General features: G+C 37.4%; 1 protein-coding gene across 1 annotated transcript in view; it reads left to right on the top strand.

The window, feature by feature from the left end:
* The window catches only part of OTOA (otoancorin), a 90,573-nt gene that overhangs the window by 27,963 nt on the left and 41,911 nt on the right, over positions 1 to 20,699 (top strand). Inside the window, exons 15-21 of the mRNA XM_044657447.1 lie at positions 2,097 to 2,155; positions 2,315 to 2,432; positions 3,741 to 3,814; positions 5,550 to 5,685; positions 7,248 to 7,438; positions 8,838 to 8,931; positions 12,521 to 12,650. Of these exons, the coding sequence (XP_044513382.1) occupies positions 2,097 to 2,155; positions 2,315 to 2,432; positions 3,741 to 3,814; positions 5,550 to 5,685; positions 7,248 to 7,438; positions 8,838 to 8,931; positions 12,521 to 12,650 (802 nt within the window). The remainder of the gene's footprint in view (positions 1 to 2,096; positions 2,156 to 2,314; positions 2,433 to 3,740; positions 3,815 to 5,549; positions 5,686 to 7,247; positions 7,439 to 8,837; positions 8,932 to 12,520; positions 12,651 to 20,699) is intronic.

Below are 20,699 nucleotides of genomic sequence, written 5' to 3'. Positions count from 1 at the left end.
AACTTGAATTGGCAGAAGAAGTTTCTTCACCTAGGAGTTAGGTATTCATACATGATCAGATTATATATAGGATGCATTCTAGCAGATTGAGTTGGATATTTATGATGAGAAAAAAGTTAATTGACACAGCAGTTATCCCAGTGGCATGCTGGGAGGAGTGGTATCAGCAATGCTGAAGCAAAACTTGCCATATTTTTTGACTCGGGAACCTTACCTTAAAATATATAATGCTGCATTGCCTATCATGTATTATATATGAGTAGATCTTGGAATCTACCTACCTCTCAAGCATTTCTTTATTTTTTAACCCTTATTTCCTTTCTTATAATCAATACTAAGTATTGGTTCCAAGGTAGAAGAGTAGTAAAGGCTAGACAATTTAGGCTAAATGACTTGCCCAGGGTCACACAACTAGGAAATGTCTAAGGCCAGATTTGAGACCAAGATTTCCCATCTCCAGGTCTGGATCTCTATCCACTGAGCGACCCAGCTGCCCCTGTAGCATTTCTCTGTGTCTGGATATTTATAATAGTGATGTTTAGTCTGGATAAGAAAAATTTAGAAGGGATATACATAGTAATAATAGTTCACACTGTTATAGCACTTCTAGCTTTAAATACAATCTCATATGATCCTCATAACATCTCTCTTGGATAAGTCCCCATTTTATAGAAAAGGAAACTGAGACCCAGGAAGGTTAGGGAATAAGAAGAACATAGGAGTACATAGATAGTGTTTCAGGTAAGATTCTGACACAGCTCTTCCTTGTGGCATATTCGACACCGTACTACTTTACAAAGTCTGACATGAAAGCAGTTAAGCAGAAATGGAATAAGACTTGTTTTACTTAGCCCCAGAGGGCAATGGCAAAGAGTAGAAGTCTCAGAGAGGCAGATGTCAGCTCCGCTTATGATGGATGATGTTGATATGGGTGGAAATGATTGCAAACATTTATATAGCTCATGAAGATTTTGCATCATGCTTTGCAGAGGTTTACTCATTTGATCCTCACCAACTACGCGGCATCGTCCATTATTATCATCTCCATTTGACAAATGAGGAAACTGAGGTACCGTTTCTGCCCAGAGTCACACAGCTAAGGAGTATGTAAATTAGGATGCAAAATCGAGTCTTTCTGACTCTGAGATCTCCATCCTCCTCAATACTTAGCTGCCTTTTGTAGAAAAAAATAAACCCACAAATAAACAAAGACTCTCTAACAATTAGAAAGGCAGAAAGGGCGACTTCAAGAAGTAGAAAGCCTTTTATCAAAGGAAATCTGTAAGCAGAGACTAGATGGTTGTAGTATAGGAGATGGCTGTTCAGGTATTGATTTTACTAAATGACTTCTGAGTTCCTTTTCATCTCTAAAATTCTATGTCAAATACAGCTGGGAGGTCCTCATCTATCACATAAATTTACTTGATTCTGGAAATTGCCTGGGGTCAAATTACAGGTTCTGTATGACAAATAGATGCCCTCATTTATGAGTTAAATAGTCTACAAATGGATTTTTCCTTGAAACAGGAGTCAGCTGAATTTTCTTCCTTGAAAATGCCAGCAGGAGAAGGGTTTGGGTACAGCCTCTTGGGAGACAGTAATGCCTTAGAGCTACTTTCCTCAGAGTTCTAATATAGTTAGTTGTGACCAGGTTCCTCAATTTCCCTCCAGATCTTTTCTTCCTTAGGTTCAAGTGGGGTAAGAGTGAAGGACTATGGTCAAGAAGAGCAGAGAAATGAAAATTGGACCTCAGAAAAAAATTATCCTAGAAGTAGCCAGGTAGCATAGTGGATAAAGTGCCAGGTCTGGAGTTGGGCAGTCCTAGGTTCAAAAGTGGCCTCAAATACTCCTAGCTGTGTGACCCTGGGAAAGTCACTTCATCCTGATTGCCTAGCCCTAGAAATGATACTGAGACAAAAGGTAAGGGTTATTTAAAAAAAGAAAAAAAAACTCATAATTTATTAACTAATTTACTCCCCTTTCAATTCTGAAGTGGGATATGAGAAACACAGGAAACAGCATTTCAAACTTGTTTTTCAACATTCTGTCCATGGCAAACACACACACAAACTTATTCTTGATTCTTCTCACCATAGGCCTTGTTTCTGTATGATTTTTTGTCAAGATCGATGAGAAAGCCTGATGACCTCCTAAGGTAAGAAAAAATAACTGCCCAATCAATGTCTGCAGGATCCTCCAAATGAGTCCTACCCTAATATCTCGGAGTGATGAGTTCTTTTTATATCCCTCCTGTCTCTAACTCGATTCCCTTCCCACCTGCCCCCCACCCCTCCTCTCCCATCTCTCTTTTCAGTGTAGGGCAGTTGGTTAAAGGAATAACATGCCAGCAGATTGAGAGCATGAGCCCTGACTCATTTTTGGCCCATTTCAAGTATTTTGAAAACAATCTCCACCTGCTTTCTCCATATCAGGTACCATTAGCAGTCTTTTTTCAGTTCTAATCCTGTTTCTGCCCATCCCCCTTAAGTGGGTTAATGTTGATTACTCTGGTAGAGGACTTTTCTCCTAAGGGTTTTCAGATTCCAGTGATAGTCTGGGGCCAACTGTTTGAATCAAGCCAAGTTTTCTCCAGTTTCATATTTTTAAAGGGGGCGAAGTATCTGGATTCGGTGACCTTTATATCTTGGCAACCAAAACCAGTGTAGCATGATCATTCCAAATTCAAAATTGAACCAAAAAAATGATTCCTAATGTGTGTATGGGGGTGGCGGTGGCAACGGCAATGGTAGTTATTTTTTAAATGACTACATATATGCCAATAATTATTTGAATCGAAAATGTCTCCCTCCCCTAATGCCTCATTCCTTTATTATTGGAATATTTGATTTAAAATACTCTGAGAATATTTTTCATATAAAACTCTATCTTCCAAACAAGTGGGAGACTATTTGATGCTGTGGCTAAGATGTGTAGTCAATGCACCTTAGTTATCTTCATTTTTGAGCAAGTATAACTTTGAGTAGACTTATTATGTCTATGTCATGACCTTGCAAAACCTGCAGAATTCAGGTCCTTGGGTAAGGTAGCACTTCCCAGGTGAATTTTTTCTTTCTTTTATTTAGATATGTTTGAAATTAATTGAAAGATTTTTATAGTGTCAATTCAATTATTCTTTGAGAGATGATAGAAAAGGAAAACAAATACTTTGTTATATTAGAAGAGACTACATTTTTTTAAACTCTTTTCTTCTATCTTGGAATCAATACTGTGTTTTGGTTCCAAGGCAGAAGAGTGATAAGGGCTAGGCAATGGGGGTTAAGTGACTTGCCCAGGGTCACGCAGCTAGGAAGGATCCGAGGCCAGACTCGAACCCAGGACCTCCTATCTCTGGGACTGGCTCTCAATACACTGAGCCACCTTGTTGCCCTGAGGCTGTCAATTTTTTTATGAAGAATCTGGGATCTATTTCTTAGATATATGAAAGACTCTCTGCCCTGCCCTGCCCACTCAAATTGGTGATCAGAAACTCTGAGACTATGCTTTTTCTGTAAAATGGGAATAATAATAGTGCCTAACTGAGTTGTGAGTTAGCATAAGTAAAGTGTTTTGCAAACCTTAAAGCCCCATCCAAAAATTAATGTTGTTATAAAGTTATTAATAAATAACAATATTATGAAGTCAGCCTCATTGTAAATAGCTTGCAGCAATCTAATTGTCTTACTTGGCTCATTCAAATCTCATAAGGCCTAGAAATCTCAAAAACCTCTTTATCCTTTCAGATTAATTGTCTAGCATGGAAGTACTGGAAAGAGTCTCGATCATCTCTGCCTCCCTATCTCTTATCAGCACTCCCGTAAGTAAGCATAGCCAGTATCCCCACCATGACTCAGTGGTTTTATTGGTGGGAATTTATCAAAATTTCCTTAGCTACATGGAGCACTTTAAAATTTACATGCACTTACTATTTTTCACTTTATTTTTTTCAGGGGGTTGGAGTTTGGGGTTTTTTTTGGACAATGTTTTCTTTCACAACATGTTGTTTATTTGTATCCAATTCTTCATGACCCTTTTTGGGTTTTGTTTTGTTTTTTTTTTGGCAATGATACCTAAATGGTTTGCCATTTTCTTCTCCAGATCATTTTACAAATAAGGAAACTGAGGCAAACAGAGTAAAGCAAGTTGCTCAAGATCGTAGAGCTAGTAAGTGTTTGAGTCTAGATTTAAACTCATATCCTTCTGACTCCAGACTCTGCACACTATCCACTATGCCATCAAGCTACCCCTTTCACAACAAAACTAATATGGAAATGAGTTTTACATGATTATACATGTATAACCTATATCAGATTGCTTGCCAACTCAGGGATGAGGAAGGGGAGGAAAGAAGGGAGAGTATTAGAACTCAAAGTTTTAAAAAATGGATATAAAAATTGTTTTTATGTGTAATTGGGAAAAATTTTAAATATTTTTTGAAAAGGAAAAAAGTTTGCATGCACTAACTTTGTCTTGATTCTACATTAGACACTGGCTCTGTGATTCCAGGAAAGTTACATAACCTTTCTCAGCCTCATTTTCTTCATTTGTGAAATGAGGATAATAATAGTACCTAACTCATAAGATGATTTTATGGATCAACCAAGATAATAAATGTAAAGCATTTTGCAAAACTAAAAGTACTATATAATATTTATCTTTTGTTGTTATTAAGTGGCAGCAAGCTTGGTCTATAAATCCCCCTTACCTCAACTCCTTTAAATAACTTGGAGATCTCTCAGCACCTTAGCAGGCTTATTTCCAATATCAAGCTAAAAGGGAGAAATATTAATAATGAATTCATGATTAAAGGGATTCTGAAGACAGAAATTGGACTTTTCTTAATATTTTGAGGAGAAAATGAACATAACTTTAATGTACAGAATAAAAATATAATTATTGATGAAAGCTCAAAGCAAAACTTAGGACTTGAGGACTGACATTTAAATTTTGGGTCCCTATGCAAAGAAAAGAAAAAAAATCAGAAAATGATTCTTCATTCCTTGTGAATTGAAGAATTAACAGGTGCCTTTTAATTCTGGATAGAATTTACAACTTTGCTTAATTACAAGCCTGATGAAATTACAAATGCTGTAAGTAAAGGTTCTCCATGTTAATTCATTGACTGGTTTTATTTTCAGCATTTCAGGGCAGGCTCCAAAAGAAATGCAATTTAGTTTTGCAAGGCCTTCCTGGTTACTGTTCTTCCTCCTCCTCCTTCTTTTGTCCTCCCATTTTCTCTTCTTCCTCTCTTCTCCATCACTTTCCCCTTCTTCCTTCTTTCCCTCTTTAATAAGAAGAGCAAATCTATATATAGTAATTTAAGGTTTGGGAGGTGTTTTACACATGTTCAATCAGTTGACCCATCATGGCAAGTATTTATGGAGTTCCTGCTACGTGCCAGGAATCTCAGACATGGTCTCTGACCAATAAGAGCTTCTAATCAAGTTGAGGAATCTAATAAGTGCAGTTCTAATTAATCTAAATTGAACTGCCTGTAAAGGCAGCAGGAAAAGTGTATTCTTCCTCCTCACTTTCCCTTGTTCTCTTTCTAGGGCCCGCTATCTGGAGTTAGTTCCAGCCTCTCAATGTGTTCCTTTTCTGATTAGCCTGGGGAAGATAGAGCTGAACACTCTCGTTTTAGATTCTCATAAAAAGAATTCGATTATCAGAAAAGTACGGCAGTGCTTGGTAAGAAAAGGTCCTTCCTATTCTGAAAGGGGCTTTGGTTGAACCATCCTTTGCTACATGACGCCTCTACTTCCCCCAGTGTTCTCTGTTACATAAAGTGAACATTGGTTTTCCCTTCTGTGGCCGGTTACCACTTTGCAGCAAGGTCTCAGTATCACCTCTTAATCTGTATGATATGGGGAGGAGTGGGTGGCAATGATTGTCAACAAGTCCTGGGGTATTCAAGCCTCCAATTTCATGAGACCTTGTGGGAATCTGGAGAGTCCCTAGAATAGTAAGGGAAAAGATTGTGCATGCTTTAAAAAATTTTTTTGAGGCAGGGTTGATATCACCTACATACCTTCCAAATATATGTCTTCCCCGTTCCCTCCCCCAGAAAGCTATCTCTTGTGACAAGGAATAAAAATGAAAGAAGAGGGGGGAAAATTAGCTCAGCAAAATTAATCAATATGTCAATCTAGTCTAATCAGATATACAAAGTTCCAAATCTACAGCCTCCCTACCCTTCCCTGCCTCAAAGGGGGAAAAAATATGCAAAGGGTCAGGGGAGGTACATTTTGTCATCTCTTCTCTAAGTTTTAGTTTGGTCATTATTGTTATTATATTTATTTTTCAGTGAGGATATTTATATTTATATTTATATTTCAGTGAGAATAGTTCTGCTTACTATACTCTGCATCAACTCATATAAGTCTTCTTATACTTCTGTGAATCCTTCACAGTTCATCCTTTCTCAGAGTACAGAGGTATTCTATTACACTGAAGCATCAGTATCCTAAAGAAAATGAAAGGACCCAGGCTGGCTGATACCACACATGTAGAGGCAGCAAAGTTTGTATTCAGCATTCTCTGCCTCCTTATTCTTCTCTTATCCCCCTGCCTCTCTTAGCTTCTTCTTTTGCCCCAGGATTCCTTCAGTTCTCATATTGTCCCAGTTTCTCCTGTGAGAAAGGAAAGTAACTTGATAGATTCACTTAAAAAGAGAATAGCATGCTGAGTATAATGCTTACTACCGAAGTATGAGTCACTAATGATGGAATGTCAGATCTTGGTGGGGAAGAGTTTGGGGGAGCACGCTTCAAATTACAGGATGTTGGCTGCTTCCCACTCCATGGATGTACTATAAGATCAGTGATATCCATTTACGTCCCCAAAGAGCTTACCGCAGCCCATTTTCAGTGACAATGCATTCAAGCTGTATTGGGAGATTCTTCAAGTATCCCATTTTTTAAAAAATCATTGTCGAAGTGCATCTGTGAAGCACCCACCTTCTGTTTATTTCCTGTGCATCCCTATCCACACAATTCTATCCCTTAGGGGTTTTGTGTCTTATGCATGCCAGATCCACAGCACAATTTTCCCCAAACCTGATGCTTGCATCTCTGGGATAAATTCAGGTCATGTTCCATTTCCGCCTAATCCAAGAGACTGAAGGTCCTGGAACAACCAAAGTATTTGATAGGGTTGTAAGTAAAACCACTTCACGTCAAGTGACTATAACAAAACATTCTCCTGGATGTACCTGGGAGACAGTTTTCCCAGTTCTGGCCTCTTGGTTTCAGAATGATTCTATTACTGATGAATACGACATTGACATCATCGGAAACCTCATCTGCCACTTGCCTCCAGCCATTATCCAAAATGGGATTCACCCTAGGGCCTTGGCCACAGCAATGGACAGACTCAAATCCTGCACGAGCCTCAACCCTGAGCAAAAGATTGAAGTGAAGCACAGGCTCTTGGAGCTGCATGGGTGAGATGGTCAGCCTTTGGTTTTACCCAAGGCCTGGGTCAGTCTGTGTTTGTTATAGCTGGTTAATGGCTCTCCCTCTGTTGTTTTGCTGACATAATGCAAAGGAACACAAATTTCTGGCAACAGAGAGAGACTTGTATTGATTCAGAAGTCAGAGCCCCCTGATATTAGATATTGACATACTTTTCTTTCTGCACAAGGCTCAGGAAACCCAAGCCTTTGTCTTGGCTTCGCCTCGGATTCATCATGTTACCTTGGGGATTCATTTAGCTTGGATAGGTTCGTTTTCTCATTGGCAAAATTGAGATAACAATACTTGCCCTGCCTGGGTTAAAGGGTTATGATGAAGATAGGATAGAGTGGGTTATGATGAGGGTAAGCAATTGTTACCAGGCTTTGAAAAATGTTAAAGGTACTGTATAAGTGTCTGATGTTATTGTTGTTCTTCACAATGGATAGGAATAGAGAAGAGACCTATGATTTCATTAGTAGAGGAAACTTTCTCTATCAATGCAGGCCAGGACCTTCTCTTTAACCCACTGTGACTCAAGTCCCAAAGCCCAATGGGCATGGGATGCTTTCTTCATTGGTAGATATGAATGGAGCTTGGAGAGATTTAAGAATCTGAAGAGACTGAAGAGTTCTCTCTCCCACTTTTGCCAACTATACTCTGCCCCTTGTGCAGGCTCAGGGCACTGGTCTCTACCAATGGGGACAGAGTGTGCCAAACCAATGGATTTGGGGACTCAGGTTATGCTACAATTATAGAGGATTCCCTGGAACACTAAGAGGTTGAGTGACTTGATCAGGGTCACACAGTATGTGTCAGAATTGGGATTTGAACCTAGATCTTCCTGGCTTGGAAGTTGGTTCTGTATACTATGCTATCCTTATACCTATCAATAAAAAGAAAATCATTAATGCTAATTATAAAATGATTAATGAAATATCACTTTTAGCCAAGAGAAATCTCTCAGGAGAATATAGAATTCAAAACTGAGAAAAATTTCTGAGTTTTTTGGCCAGGTAATAGGGTAGTATTTCTGCTTTTCATTGATCTAAATAATAGGGACTACTCTAGCAAAAGGATCCAGTTTTTCCCTTCTGAAGAAAGAGAAGGTCCTTTTAAGAACTCTACTTCCAAATGCAATGTGGTTTTAAACCACATGTCTCTCACTTTTAATGGACCATACTGCAGAATTAATTCCAGGGAAATAATATCCTAGAATTCACTGTGGGTGTCTTCCTATCAAATATGAGAGGAAGTTATTTTTGAGCCAATAAAACTGTCTTCAAACGAACAAAAAAAATCTCTATTGCTAACAGAAGAAACATGTGGCTTTTCCTCTTACGTTCTTGTGATTCCTTATGGTTTTCAGCTTATCTTCTTCCTTTCCAGACTCCCTCAGAATTGGACAGTTGAAACAACAAAAGACATCGGACCATTTCTAGTTCTCTTTTCAGGAGATGAATTAAGAATCATTGCTGCTAAGGTACTTCTCAATCCCTGACATTAGAGATTTCATGAAATTTAGTTGGGTGATTTGAGATACTGGGTGACATAACTTATCAGAGGGTCTTACAATTAGTTGGGGTGGGAGTACCTCTGTTCTATCTTAGAAGGTCCAGCTTCTCACTAAACTTTTGGAATGGGCTTTTCCACCTTCGTGTCTGGCAAGCAAAGAAGAGGAAGTAGTAAAATAACAACTAAATTAAATTCAGCTTCTCCACTACGTCATCTGCAGGAAGATGTGTGCAATTAATGGGCTGCTATTTGGTCCCAAACACTCTGCATGTAAATATACATCTCCATATAATTGTACATACCATTACTGCACACAGATATGTTGCATAAACATCGGTGGTTGTCATTTCAATTGTGTCCAACATTTTGTAGGATTTTTTTTTTTTTTGCAAAAATACTGGTGGTTTGCCATTTCCTTTTCCAGCTCATTTTTCAGTTGAGGAAATTGAGACAAATAATGTTATGTGACTTGCCCAGGTAGTGTCTGAGGTCGGATTTGAACTCATGAAGATGATTCTTGGTGACTCTAGGTCTAACACTCTAGCCACTGCAACACCTAGCTCTCCCCTGCATAAACATATCTGTGTGTCTATTACGATATGTACATGCAAAGTGCTATACTTGTACAACCATAAAAGACACATAAATAATGTGTTCTTATACACAGGCACAATACACATTTGCACACTCATCCATGTATACACATTCACACATACACGAAGAGGATACACATTTCCTGATATATTTACACATACTCTTACTCAAAAGTACCCAAATCTTAGTTATTGAAGCTGGGATTAGATTTTATGCAGTATGGATGATGCCAAATGGCAGCCCATTCATTGCACACATTTACAGAAACATTTATATATATATATATATATAAATATATATATATATATATATATATATATACTCTTACTCAGAGGTGCCTAAATCTTGTTTAATGATCCAGGGATTAAGTTTTATGCTTGTTGTGTTAGGAAGAAAAATATCACTTGAATGATATCTTCTCTTCATGAGAAGATATCATTTTATAAGAGCATGATTAATTCCCTGGGTTGATTGGCATTCATTCAATAAACATTTATAAAATACCTAGTGTATGCAGAGAGGGAAGCTAGATGGCACAGAAGTGAGTTGAGTGTCATATATGGAATCAAGAAGACTCAAGTTTAAATCCACCCTGGACACTTGCTAGCTGTGTGACCCTGGATAAATAATTTAACTCTGTTTGCCTTAGTTTCCTCATCTGTAAAATGAGTTAGAAAAGGAAATGGCAAATCACTCAAAAACTTTGCCAAGAAAACCCCAAAAGGGTGTTGCAAAGAGTTGACATGACTGAAAACAACTGAACAACAACAAAAACTGTGTGAAGAGCCCTTTGTGACATACTAAAGAAGAAACAATGTCATATTTCCTACTTATAGTCTGATTTGGGTAATGGCATTATAGTTCGATATAATGTACAGCATTAATAAGTGTGCTGGAGCAGGCAGCTCAGGGAATAGAAAGCCAGGCTTGGAGACAGGAGATCCTAGGTTCAAATTTGGCCTCAGACACTTCCTAGCTGTGTGACCCTGGGCAAGTCACTTAACCCCCATTGTCTAGCCCTTACTGCTCTTCTGCCTTGGAACCAATACATATGTTGATTATAAGATGGAAGGTGAGGGTTTTTAAAATAATAATAATAAAATAAACATATCAGAGAGGTGCAAAACAAAGTATTTTGTGAAGCTTTGTGAACTTCAGGTTTGAAAAAAGTGCATTTGTTCTAGATGGCATGTAATAGTTTCAAGGATGCTAAGAGTGTTCTACTGCTTCAAAAGCTGATCCTCAAATGACTGTCTTTTACATTGAGTTGGTACCTAAAATTCTAGATTAGAGCACATCCCTGTTGCCATCTCTGTGAAGGAGGTCATATGTTGATATCAGGGATTGTGATTTCATTTATCAGTGAGTTCCCTTCACCAATGGCAGTTCAAAATCCTGTAAATTATGGCCTTAAAAAGTTGCCAGCTACCTCCTTCTCTTTGCAGAAGTGGAGGCAGGGAGACTCTGGATGTGAAACTGTACAGATAATGTCAGACTTTTCCTACATGTTGTTTAACTTATAAATAATTTGGCTGGACCATCTTTGTTCAAACCTGGCCTCAGCTTTGTGATGCTAGGCAAGTCATTTTAATCTTTCTAAACCTCAGTTTCCTCATTTGTTAAGTGGGGATAATAATAGCTTCCTGTACTTCCTAGAGTTGTCATGAGGATATAAATGTAAAGCTTTTTGCAGACCTTAAAGCCATATTTTCATGTCAGCTACAGATATACCTTCCACAAAAAATCCAAAGTAATGGACTTTGCTACTAGTAGAGAAAGAGCTATGGGAGTAGAAATGCAAAAGCAAAACATATGAATTACATATCATATGTATATATGGGCATGTGATTTGGGGTTTAGGCCTTTAAAAAATCTCTCTATAGCAAAAATGAATAATATGGAAATAGGTATCAAATGATAACATTTGTACAACCCAGTGGAATTGCTTGTTAGCTCAGGGAGGGGGGAGAGAAAGAAAATGAATCATGGAAACATGGAAAAATATTTAAAAATAAATAAATGAAGTGAAAAAAAGGTATACCTTCCACATTGTGGGGGTTAGGATGTAGCACCCCCACAATCTTGAAAATGCAAATAAAAACTTTTGACCTTCCTTTCGTACCAAAGAAGTCTGAATTTTTTTCTTTTTATTTAATTGGGCATTTCCAATATCTTCTTGTAGAATTTTGGTTAAGAACAGGTTCTTCCACATCAAGGGTACAAATTTTAACTTTCTACTTATTTTACCTTTAAAAAAGAAATTATATATATTTATGCTTTTCAAGATATAATATATTGATATGAAACAATACTATACATGTATTTTATGCATTCCAAGTTTTGAAACTTCTTACATGTTGTTGGCTGGCCTTCACATGTTATCCGTGGCTTCTGCAGAACTCACCACAAATTCCCATTTAATTTCTGTTGCTGAGCTTGTGATATCTCAAAACCTCAAAGGGGGAAGGTGCAATGTGGAAAGGATGTCTGTGTTATTATTATTATTTTCTTTATAAGAAAGGGTGACTTTCTAGGAGGGAAGGAGAGAGAGGTAGGTGATATAAAAACAAAACATATTAATATAAATTTACTTTTTTCCAAAAGAAGAACAGATTTCCCAAACCACAGAAATGTTAACTGACTTGCCCATGAGCATTTAGCTAATAAGTTTCAGAGGTGGGATTCAAAACCAGGTCTTCCCAATTCCAAGCCTGATACTCTGTTGACTATTACTATCTGTCTTCTTTGGGAGTTCATTGCCTAGGGCAACACCAGTGCCCACACTTATAAACTGACTGAGATTAACTTTTCAGCGAGCTTAATCAATAGGAAGAGTTACTGTGCAGAAAAATAATAGGGCTACAGTTTAAAGAAAGATTAATATTATCCTCCTTTACAGTTATTTGCTTTAATGAATGTTTCATTTTCTCTTCCATCTCTTCCACCCTTCCCCATCCCCACAGTTCCCTGATATCCTTCAGCAAACAGCTTCCAAAATGGTGGGAACCCAACTTCCTAAAGAATTTCTCTGGACTGTCTTTGAATCCATCCAGAGCACTAACAGAAATGTTCACACATCTGATCTCATAGATGGTAAGTGTGTTTTTGGTACCTGGGTCAGTCCCATAGCAATGCTATTTCTGTCCAAGTTCCCAGAAGCTCATGGACCTCTTGCTTTCACAAAGCTTGACTGAATGTCTATCAAGTGACAGAATTACAAGAAGCCAAATGTCAAACAATTTGAACTTTATAAAAGACGTTTCAGTCAGGGCTCAGAGCTGCTTACTGAGGCTGATAGACTCTAGGGATAAACAGATTTCATGCTGTGTTTTTGTTCTTTTTAAAATCCTTCTCTGCTTATGAAAAAAAAAATTTTTAGGTCATGTTTCAGCAGGGAATGAATTTACAATTGAAATTGGACAATTGAAAAGCTGATATGGTTCTCTAAGTTTCTAACATTCCCACCTAGGATAACCCTAAGGAAAACTGTGAAATTTGGAAATTTTATCAATAGCACCCCTAGTTTCCCTCTTCTGTACTAGTCTTTTTCCATTAGGGTCATTCAATTCCAGCTCCTTCCTTCTGTTTCTTAATTCTGTCTTCCACTAAATCCAGTTGAAACCTGTTTTCAGGAAAAGATCTGAGATGCATTTTATTGTTGTTGTTTAGTCATTTCAGTCATGTCTGACTCTTTGTGACTCCATTTTTGTTTTTTTCCTAATGAAGATAATAGAATAGTTTTCCATTTCCTTCTCCAGTTCATTTCAGATGGAAGAACCAAGGCAAACAGAGTTAAGTGAGTTGGCAGGGTCACACAGCTAGTAAGTTTCTGCAGCTGGCTATAGTTAGGCTATCTGGAAGATTTAGAGTTCGAATTTCGACCTTCTGGTTCGCCAAATGATAAATATTAAAAATGATAAAGGCTGGTATAAATATATAAATTAGTATTTTAATTAAAGCCATGTTTATAGATAAAGTTATCAGACCACACGCTTGTAAGCATTCAAAACTGCCGCCTCCATTACTGTCTCCTGTTTCCTGGAAGCGCCTACTCGCAAAAGAGAGCACTTCCTCCTAACCCAGGAGATTTAAACCCTTCCCTGCATCAAGACGTAAGCCTTCCCAAGCCCAAAAACCGGAAACGGAAACCCGTTGGACCACGGGAAATGTAGTTTGATACATTTCCCAAATTTCACTTTTACAATTCCCCGTGAGGTCCGGCAAAAAAAAAAGGTTAGTCCTTTTTTCTTCGCTGGACCTGTAAAAATAAACAACTTCTAAATTTTTCAGGAATTTTGGGGATAAAAGAAATAGATGAACAAATGGTTAAAATTAGCCGCATTGACAAAAACCAATTTGGGGGGCTGTCCCCCACTGGCACAACAGTGTACAATTAAAACAATACATACAACTCAATTTCAACTCCCCATAGTTCAATCAACTGCACCCCAAAGTTCAAAGTTTGGTCTTCATGGTACAGTGAAGGCTTTTCAGACATCTTCATGTGTCCTCACCAAACAAGTTCGTCATCTGGATTCTGGGGAGATGGCAAGATCCTTATTCTGAAATTATTCTCAAAAGAATTTAAACTTTACATTATAGATTACAAAACATACATTTTCTTCTAAGATTCATACAATTTGAACTCATAAAGTCTTTCTGATACCAAGCCCCAGTGCTCTATCCCCTGCAACACCTTTAATAAGGTATAAATAATTCATGATATAGTGTTTCCCTAATTCCCTGGAATTTTAGGCACCAACCAGCAGATGAAGGCAGTATTTTAAAGATACAGCAGGGCCTTCTTGAAAATCATCATCCCTTCCCAATAATATCAGGAGTGAAGCAAGAATGCCCATTGTCACCTCTATTATTTAATTTTTTTAAGCCCTTAACTTCTGTGTATTGGCTCCTTGGTGGAAGAGTGGTAAGGGTGGTGTAATAATTGGATAATTTAGATATTATATAGATATATATTTTTAAAGTGTGGCCACCAGGAATCAATAATTCAGATTGATTCCATAATTAAAATAGACCCAAGTCAGGATCGGGTTTAAGTTAGTTTATTTACAATTAGGAAGGTAAAAGGTAGGGAAATAGAGAGAGGGAGAAGCTAGCCCAGGCCTACCTGAGGCCCGGAAGGAGAGAGGATTAAAAGGCTAAATAAACTAGGCTACAAGCCACAAGGCCTTAGCAATTAGGGAGGCCAGAGGCCTACTTAAGGTAGAGAGTCTGGAAACGCCAAGGTAGGCCCGAGAAAGTCAGCCTAACTTACCCACGTGACCATTCAGAGTAGAAGCTGCCTGAGGTCTCAGCCGAGATCCTTCAGCACCAAGTTCAAAGCGGGAACTCCCTTAGCAGGAAGTTACCAACATACTTGAAGAGATAGTGTCTCTTGTCACTTCCTGTGGGTCCACCTCTAATTCAAGTGGACAAATGGCAGCCTCTACACTGATTTGGACTGCCCAAAGGGCCCGTCCCTTGTTCTTGATTTGTTACTTATTGTGACATGTGGGTAACTCATCTCCCCTCCCCACTAAGGGAGGTGGGGATGACATTATCTCTGGTGGCTAGAGTTTTAACTATGAATGGGCTTGAGTTAATTCTATTTACACAGTGGGCAATGGGGGTCAAGTGACTTGCCCAGGATCACATAGCTGGGAAGTGTCTGAGGTCAGATTTGAACCTAGGACCTCCCGTCTCTAGGCCTGACTCTCAATCCATTGAGCTACCCAGATGCCCCCTCTATTATTTAATTTTGTACTAGAAATGCTAGCTGAAGCAATTAGAGAAGAAAAAGAAATTGAAGGGATTAAAGTAGGCAGTAAGGAATTTACTCTTTGCAAATATGATGGTATACTTAGAGAACTTGAGAAAATCAACTAAAAAGCTAGTGGAAATAATTTTAACAAAGTTGCAAGATACAAAATAAACCCACATAAATCATCAGCATGTCTATTTATTTCCAATAAAAATCAGCAGCAAGAGTTAGAAAGAGAAACTCCATTTAAAATCACTCTAGGTAATATAAAATAAAATGGAATCTATTTGCAAAAACAAACTCAGTAATTATATAAACACAACTACAAAACACTTTTCACACAAATAAAACTAGATCTAAACAGTTGGAAAAACATTAATTGTTCATGGGTAGGATGAGCTAATATAATAAAAAATGACAATTCTACCTAAACTAATTTACTTATTCAGTACCATGCCTATCAAACTACCCCCCAAAAATTTATAGAATTAGAAAAAATTATAACAAAGTTCATTTGGAAGAAAAAAAGATCAAGAATATCTAGGAACTAATGAAAAAATGTAAAGGATGGAGATCTAGTAGAACCAGATCTTAAACTGTACTATTAAGTGGTGATTATCAAAACAGTATGGTACTGGCTAAGAGATAGAAGAGTGGATCAATGGAATAGTCTTGGGGTAAATGACCTCAGCGAGATAGTGTTCGATAAACCCAAAGATCCTAGCTTTGGGGACAAGAATCCACTATTTGACAAAAACTGCTGGCAAAATTGGAAAACAGTATGGGAGAGATTAGGTTTAGATCAATATCTCACACCCTATACTAAGATAGATTCAGAATGGTTAAATGACTTAAATATAAAGAGGGAAATTATAAGTAAATTAGGTGAACATAGAATAGTATACCTGTCAGATCTATGGGAAAGGAAAGAATTTAAGACCAAGCAAGAGAGAGAGAGCATTACAAAATGTAAAATGAATAATTTGATTACATTAAATTAAAAAGGTTTTGTACAAATAAAACCAATGCAAACAAAATTAGAAGGGAAGCAACAAATTGGGGGAAAAATTTTATGACAAAAATCTCTAACAAAGGTCTAATTTCTCAGATTTATAAGGAGCTAAGCCAACTGTACAAAAAATCAAGCCATTCCCCAATTGACAAATGGTCAGGGGACATGAATAGGCAGTTTTCAGATAAAGAAATCAAAACTATCACTAAACACATGAAAAAGGTTCTAAATCTCTCATAATTAGAGACATGCAAATCAAAACAATACTGAGGTACCACCTCATACCTATTGGCAGATTGGCTAATATGATAGCAAAGGAAAATAATAAATGTTGGAGGGGTTGGGGCAAAATTGGGACACTGATGCATTGCTCTTGGAGTTGTGAATTGATCCAACCATTCTTGAAAGCAATTTGGAACTATGTCCAAAGGGCTTTAAAAAAATGTATACCCTCTGATCCAGCAATACCACTACTAGGTTTGTATCCTAAAGAAATAATAATGGAAAATGTTTATACAAAAATATTCATAGCTTTGCTCTTTGTGGTGGCAAAAAATTGGAAAATGAGGGAGTGTCCCTCAATTGAGGAATGGCTAAACAAATTGTGCTATGTGATGGTGATGGAATACTACCGTGCTGTAAGGAATGATGAACTGGAGGATTTCTTTATGAATGGAAGAACCTCCAGGGACTGATGCAGAATGAAATGAGCAGAACCAAGAAAACATTATACACAGAAAGTGAAACATTGTGGAACAATACAATGTGATGGACTTTGCTAATACAAGACAATCCCAAGGGACTTATGAGAAAGAATGCTATCCATATTGAGAGAAAGAAGTGTGAGAGTAGAAATACAGAAGAAAAACAAATGGCTAAACATTTGTTTATATGGAATATGATTTGTGGGTTTGGTTTTAAAAGATTGATCTATTGCAAAAATTAGTAACATGGAAACAGGTATAAGTTATAATATTTGTATAACTCAATGGAAGTGCTCATTGGATCTGGGAGGGAGGATAGTAGAGGGGAGGGAAAGAAAATGAAATATGTAAACATGGAAAAATAGTTTAAAAATAAAAAAATATTAACAAAGAAAAAAGAAAATCATTATCTCTTTAAAAGTAAAACTAATTTTAAATGCATCATTACTATGACCCTGGAGATTGTAGGAAGGGCTAAGAGTGAATTTTTCAGAGTAAGAATCAGTCAACAACAGCATTTATTAAATGCCCACTGTATACAGCATAAGCACTGCACTGGTGGATAGAACCCTTTAAAATTTTATTTTTATTTTAATAACAAATTTCCACATAAGTTTTTCAAAGTTATATGATTCATCTTGTTCTTCTTTCTTGCCTCCCCCTTCCCAGAACTGACAAACAATTCAATCTGTGTCATACATGTATTATCACACAAAACATATTTCCATAATGCTAATAATCTTATAAAACCCAAATCCCAAAACATATACCCAAATAAACAAGTGATAAAGCAGATGTTTCCATCTCCATTTCTACTCCAACAGTTCTTTTCTCTGGATGTGGATAGCATTATTTTTCATAAGTTCCTCAGAATTGTTCTGGATCATTGTATTGCTGTTTACTAGCAAAGCCTATCACATTTGATTGTTCCACAGTATTGCAGTTACTGTGTACAATGATCTCCTGATTCTACTTATTTCATTCTGCATCAGTTCACGTAGATCTTTCCAGCTCTTTCTGAAGTCATGGATGGAACCTTTTTGAAAAGGCAACCTACATAGATCATTGAGAAATAGGACAAGGTATAGAAATGTATATGTCTTGATAAAATTATATACATATATATACATATATATATATATATGTCCTGATAAAATATATATGTATCCCAGATTGAATCACTGGGATGGGGAAGGAAAGGGAGGGAAATAAGTTCAATCATATAACTCAGGACAACTTGTATGGAAATTTGTTATTATGTGTAATTAGTAAAAACTAAAATAGAAAAAAAATTTAAATATATTTGCCACATTTCATTCACAGCATCAGAATTCATCTTGTCCAAACCATACCTTAACAGAAACCCATTCTACCTCCTGAAGCCCACCATTTGTTTAGATAACTACATCCCTTTGGAAATGTTTTGCATAGCTTCATATCTATAATGAGTATCATCATTTCTTGTCTTCTCAATGGGTGGGGAAGATGGTGAAGGAAGGGAGAAAATTTGAGACAAATAAAATTTTCCCCTGAATAAATAAAAATTGTATCCCTTAAGAAAAAATTTAAATGGGAACCTCCCTTAAGAAGTCATTTAGGGCAGCTGGGTTGCTCAGTGGATAGAGAGCCAGGCCTAGAGATGGGAAATCCTAGGTTCAACTCTGGCCTCAGACACTTCCCAGCTGTGTGACCCTGGGCAAGTCACTTGGCCCCCATTGCCTAGCTCTTACCACTCTTCTGCCTTGGAACCAATAAAAATTTAAAAAAAAATTTTTTAAAAAAGAAGTCATTTAGATAACTATGTCCTTTCTGTGTACTGTAGTAGTACCCTAATGCAGGTTTTCCCTTTACCTGGAGGTAAGTGTTAGGTGTCAATGGTCTGAGTAACACATATTCTCACTATTTTCCAAATTTGTGCATTTAACACCAGGACCTTGCCTTGGTATTCACCAACCCCTTACAGCTCTTAATTGCTTTCCTTAAACCCCCAAATTAAGAAATTGGTACTTCCTTTGTCATTCTTTCTTCGTTAGTTTACAGCCATCGGTGGCATGATTTGTTTTTAGCATCACACATCCTAGCATGTTGTGTCAATAGCTGAACATATTGTATAACTATTCCAGCTTAATATTATATATATTATATGTTATATATACATTATATATATTATATATACAGATATATACTATCAACTATCACTATCAAATCAAGTCAGATATTAGAGAAATCCTCTTAAGTTCAAAGGGAAGGGACCCACTTTCTATCTAGAAAAATAACTGCCTAGAAGATATCATAGAAATGCCATTGACATTTTTGACAGTTGACAGTCCCCAGGAAATAAATACAGACTTTCTCCAAAGACAGCCTGTTGGTTCTTCTTTATACAGGCCATAGTTGGGCCCAGAAGATACAATGTCTCATTTGCACAGAAAAATGGAGCTTCTTTGACAAAAGGAAATCTGAGATTATCAACTACGTAGGGAATTACTTGGCTTTTCCAGTCACTTAGAGAAAGCCAAGGGGGTCTCCTGGCATGGCCTGACTGGAAGGAGAAGCAGGCTTGTTTGTTATCTCCTTTATTAGACTTTATAAAAGTTAAACAATTCCTCTATTGCCTTGTTTATCTGAGGACTCTCCTCAAGTCTAAAGGCTTAGTCTGTGTATTAGTGTGAGTTTCTTTTGAAGCACCGAATTTTAGAACTGGAAAAGACTTTAGAAATCATCTGGCCCAGAAACCTCTTTGTGTTTTTATGTGAGGAGCCTAAAGCCTAGAGAGAGATAAAATGACTTACTGAGGGTCACATTGCTAATAGCAAAGCCAAATCTAGAATGTAGGTCTCCCCAAGTACTAGATGCTTCTGTTTGGCCTTCTTGTGGGTCAGTATCCTAATCAATCAGTCAGTAAATACACATTTATTAAACACCTGCAATATGCCAGGAAATTATAATTGCTGAAGATATAAAGAAAAGAAAAATATAGTCCTTGTCCTCAAGCTAATAGGTGAAACAATTTACAAACAACTCCGTATAAACAAACCATATGCAGAATAAATTGGAAATAGTCAATCGATGGAAAGCATTAGAATTAGGGAGAACTGGGAAAGGCTTCCCGAAGAAGGTGGAATTTTAGCTAAGGTTTAAAGGAAGCCAGAAAGTAGAAATGAAGAGGGAGAGCATCCCATTGGCATCAAGAATAGCCAATGAATGTACATAAGCAATGGATACCCTGTGGCACAATCAAACATAATGGACTTCTCTACTAGCAGCAGTGCATTGATCCAGGACAATTCTGAGGGACTTATGAGCAAGAACTCTATCCACATCCAAAGAAAGAACTGTGGGAGTAGAAACACAGAAGAAAAACATATGATTGATCACATGGGTTGATGGGGATATGTTTGGGGATGTAGACTCTAAGGGATCACCTTAGTGCAAATATTACTAATATGGAAATAGGTCTTGATCAGTGACACATGTAAAACCCAGTGGAATTGTTCATTGGCTATGGGAGTGGGGAGGGAGGAGAGGAGGACACAAACCACATAACCATGGAAAAATAAGAAAAAGAAAGAAAGAAAGAGAGGGGGGGAGGGAGGGACGAAGGAAGAAAAAGGAAGGAAGGAAGGAAGGAAGGAAGAAAGGAAGGAAGGAAGGAAGGAAGGAAG

The sequence above is a fragment of the Gracilinanus agilis genome, chromosome 1 (genome assembly GCF_016433145.1).
Source record: "Gracilinanus agilis isolate LMUSP501 chromosome 1, AgileGrace, whole genome shotgun sequence".
NCBI lineage: Eukaryota > Metazoa > Chordata > Mammalia > Didelphimorphia > Didelphidae > Gracilinanus > Gracilinanus agilis.
Note: the sequence above shows the minus strand (reverse complement) of the source record. Positions and strands in the feature narration are given on the sequence as shown.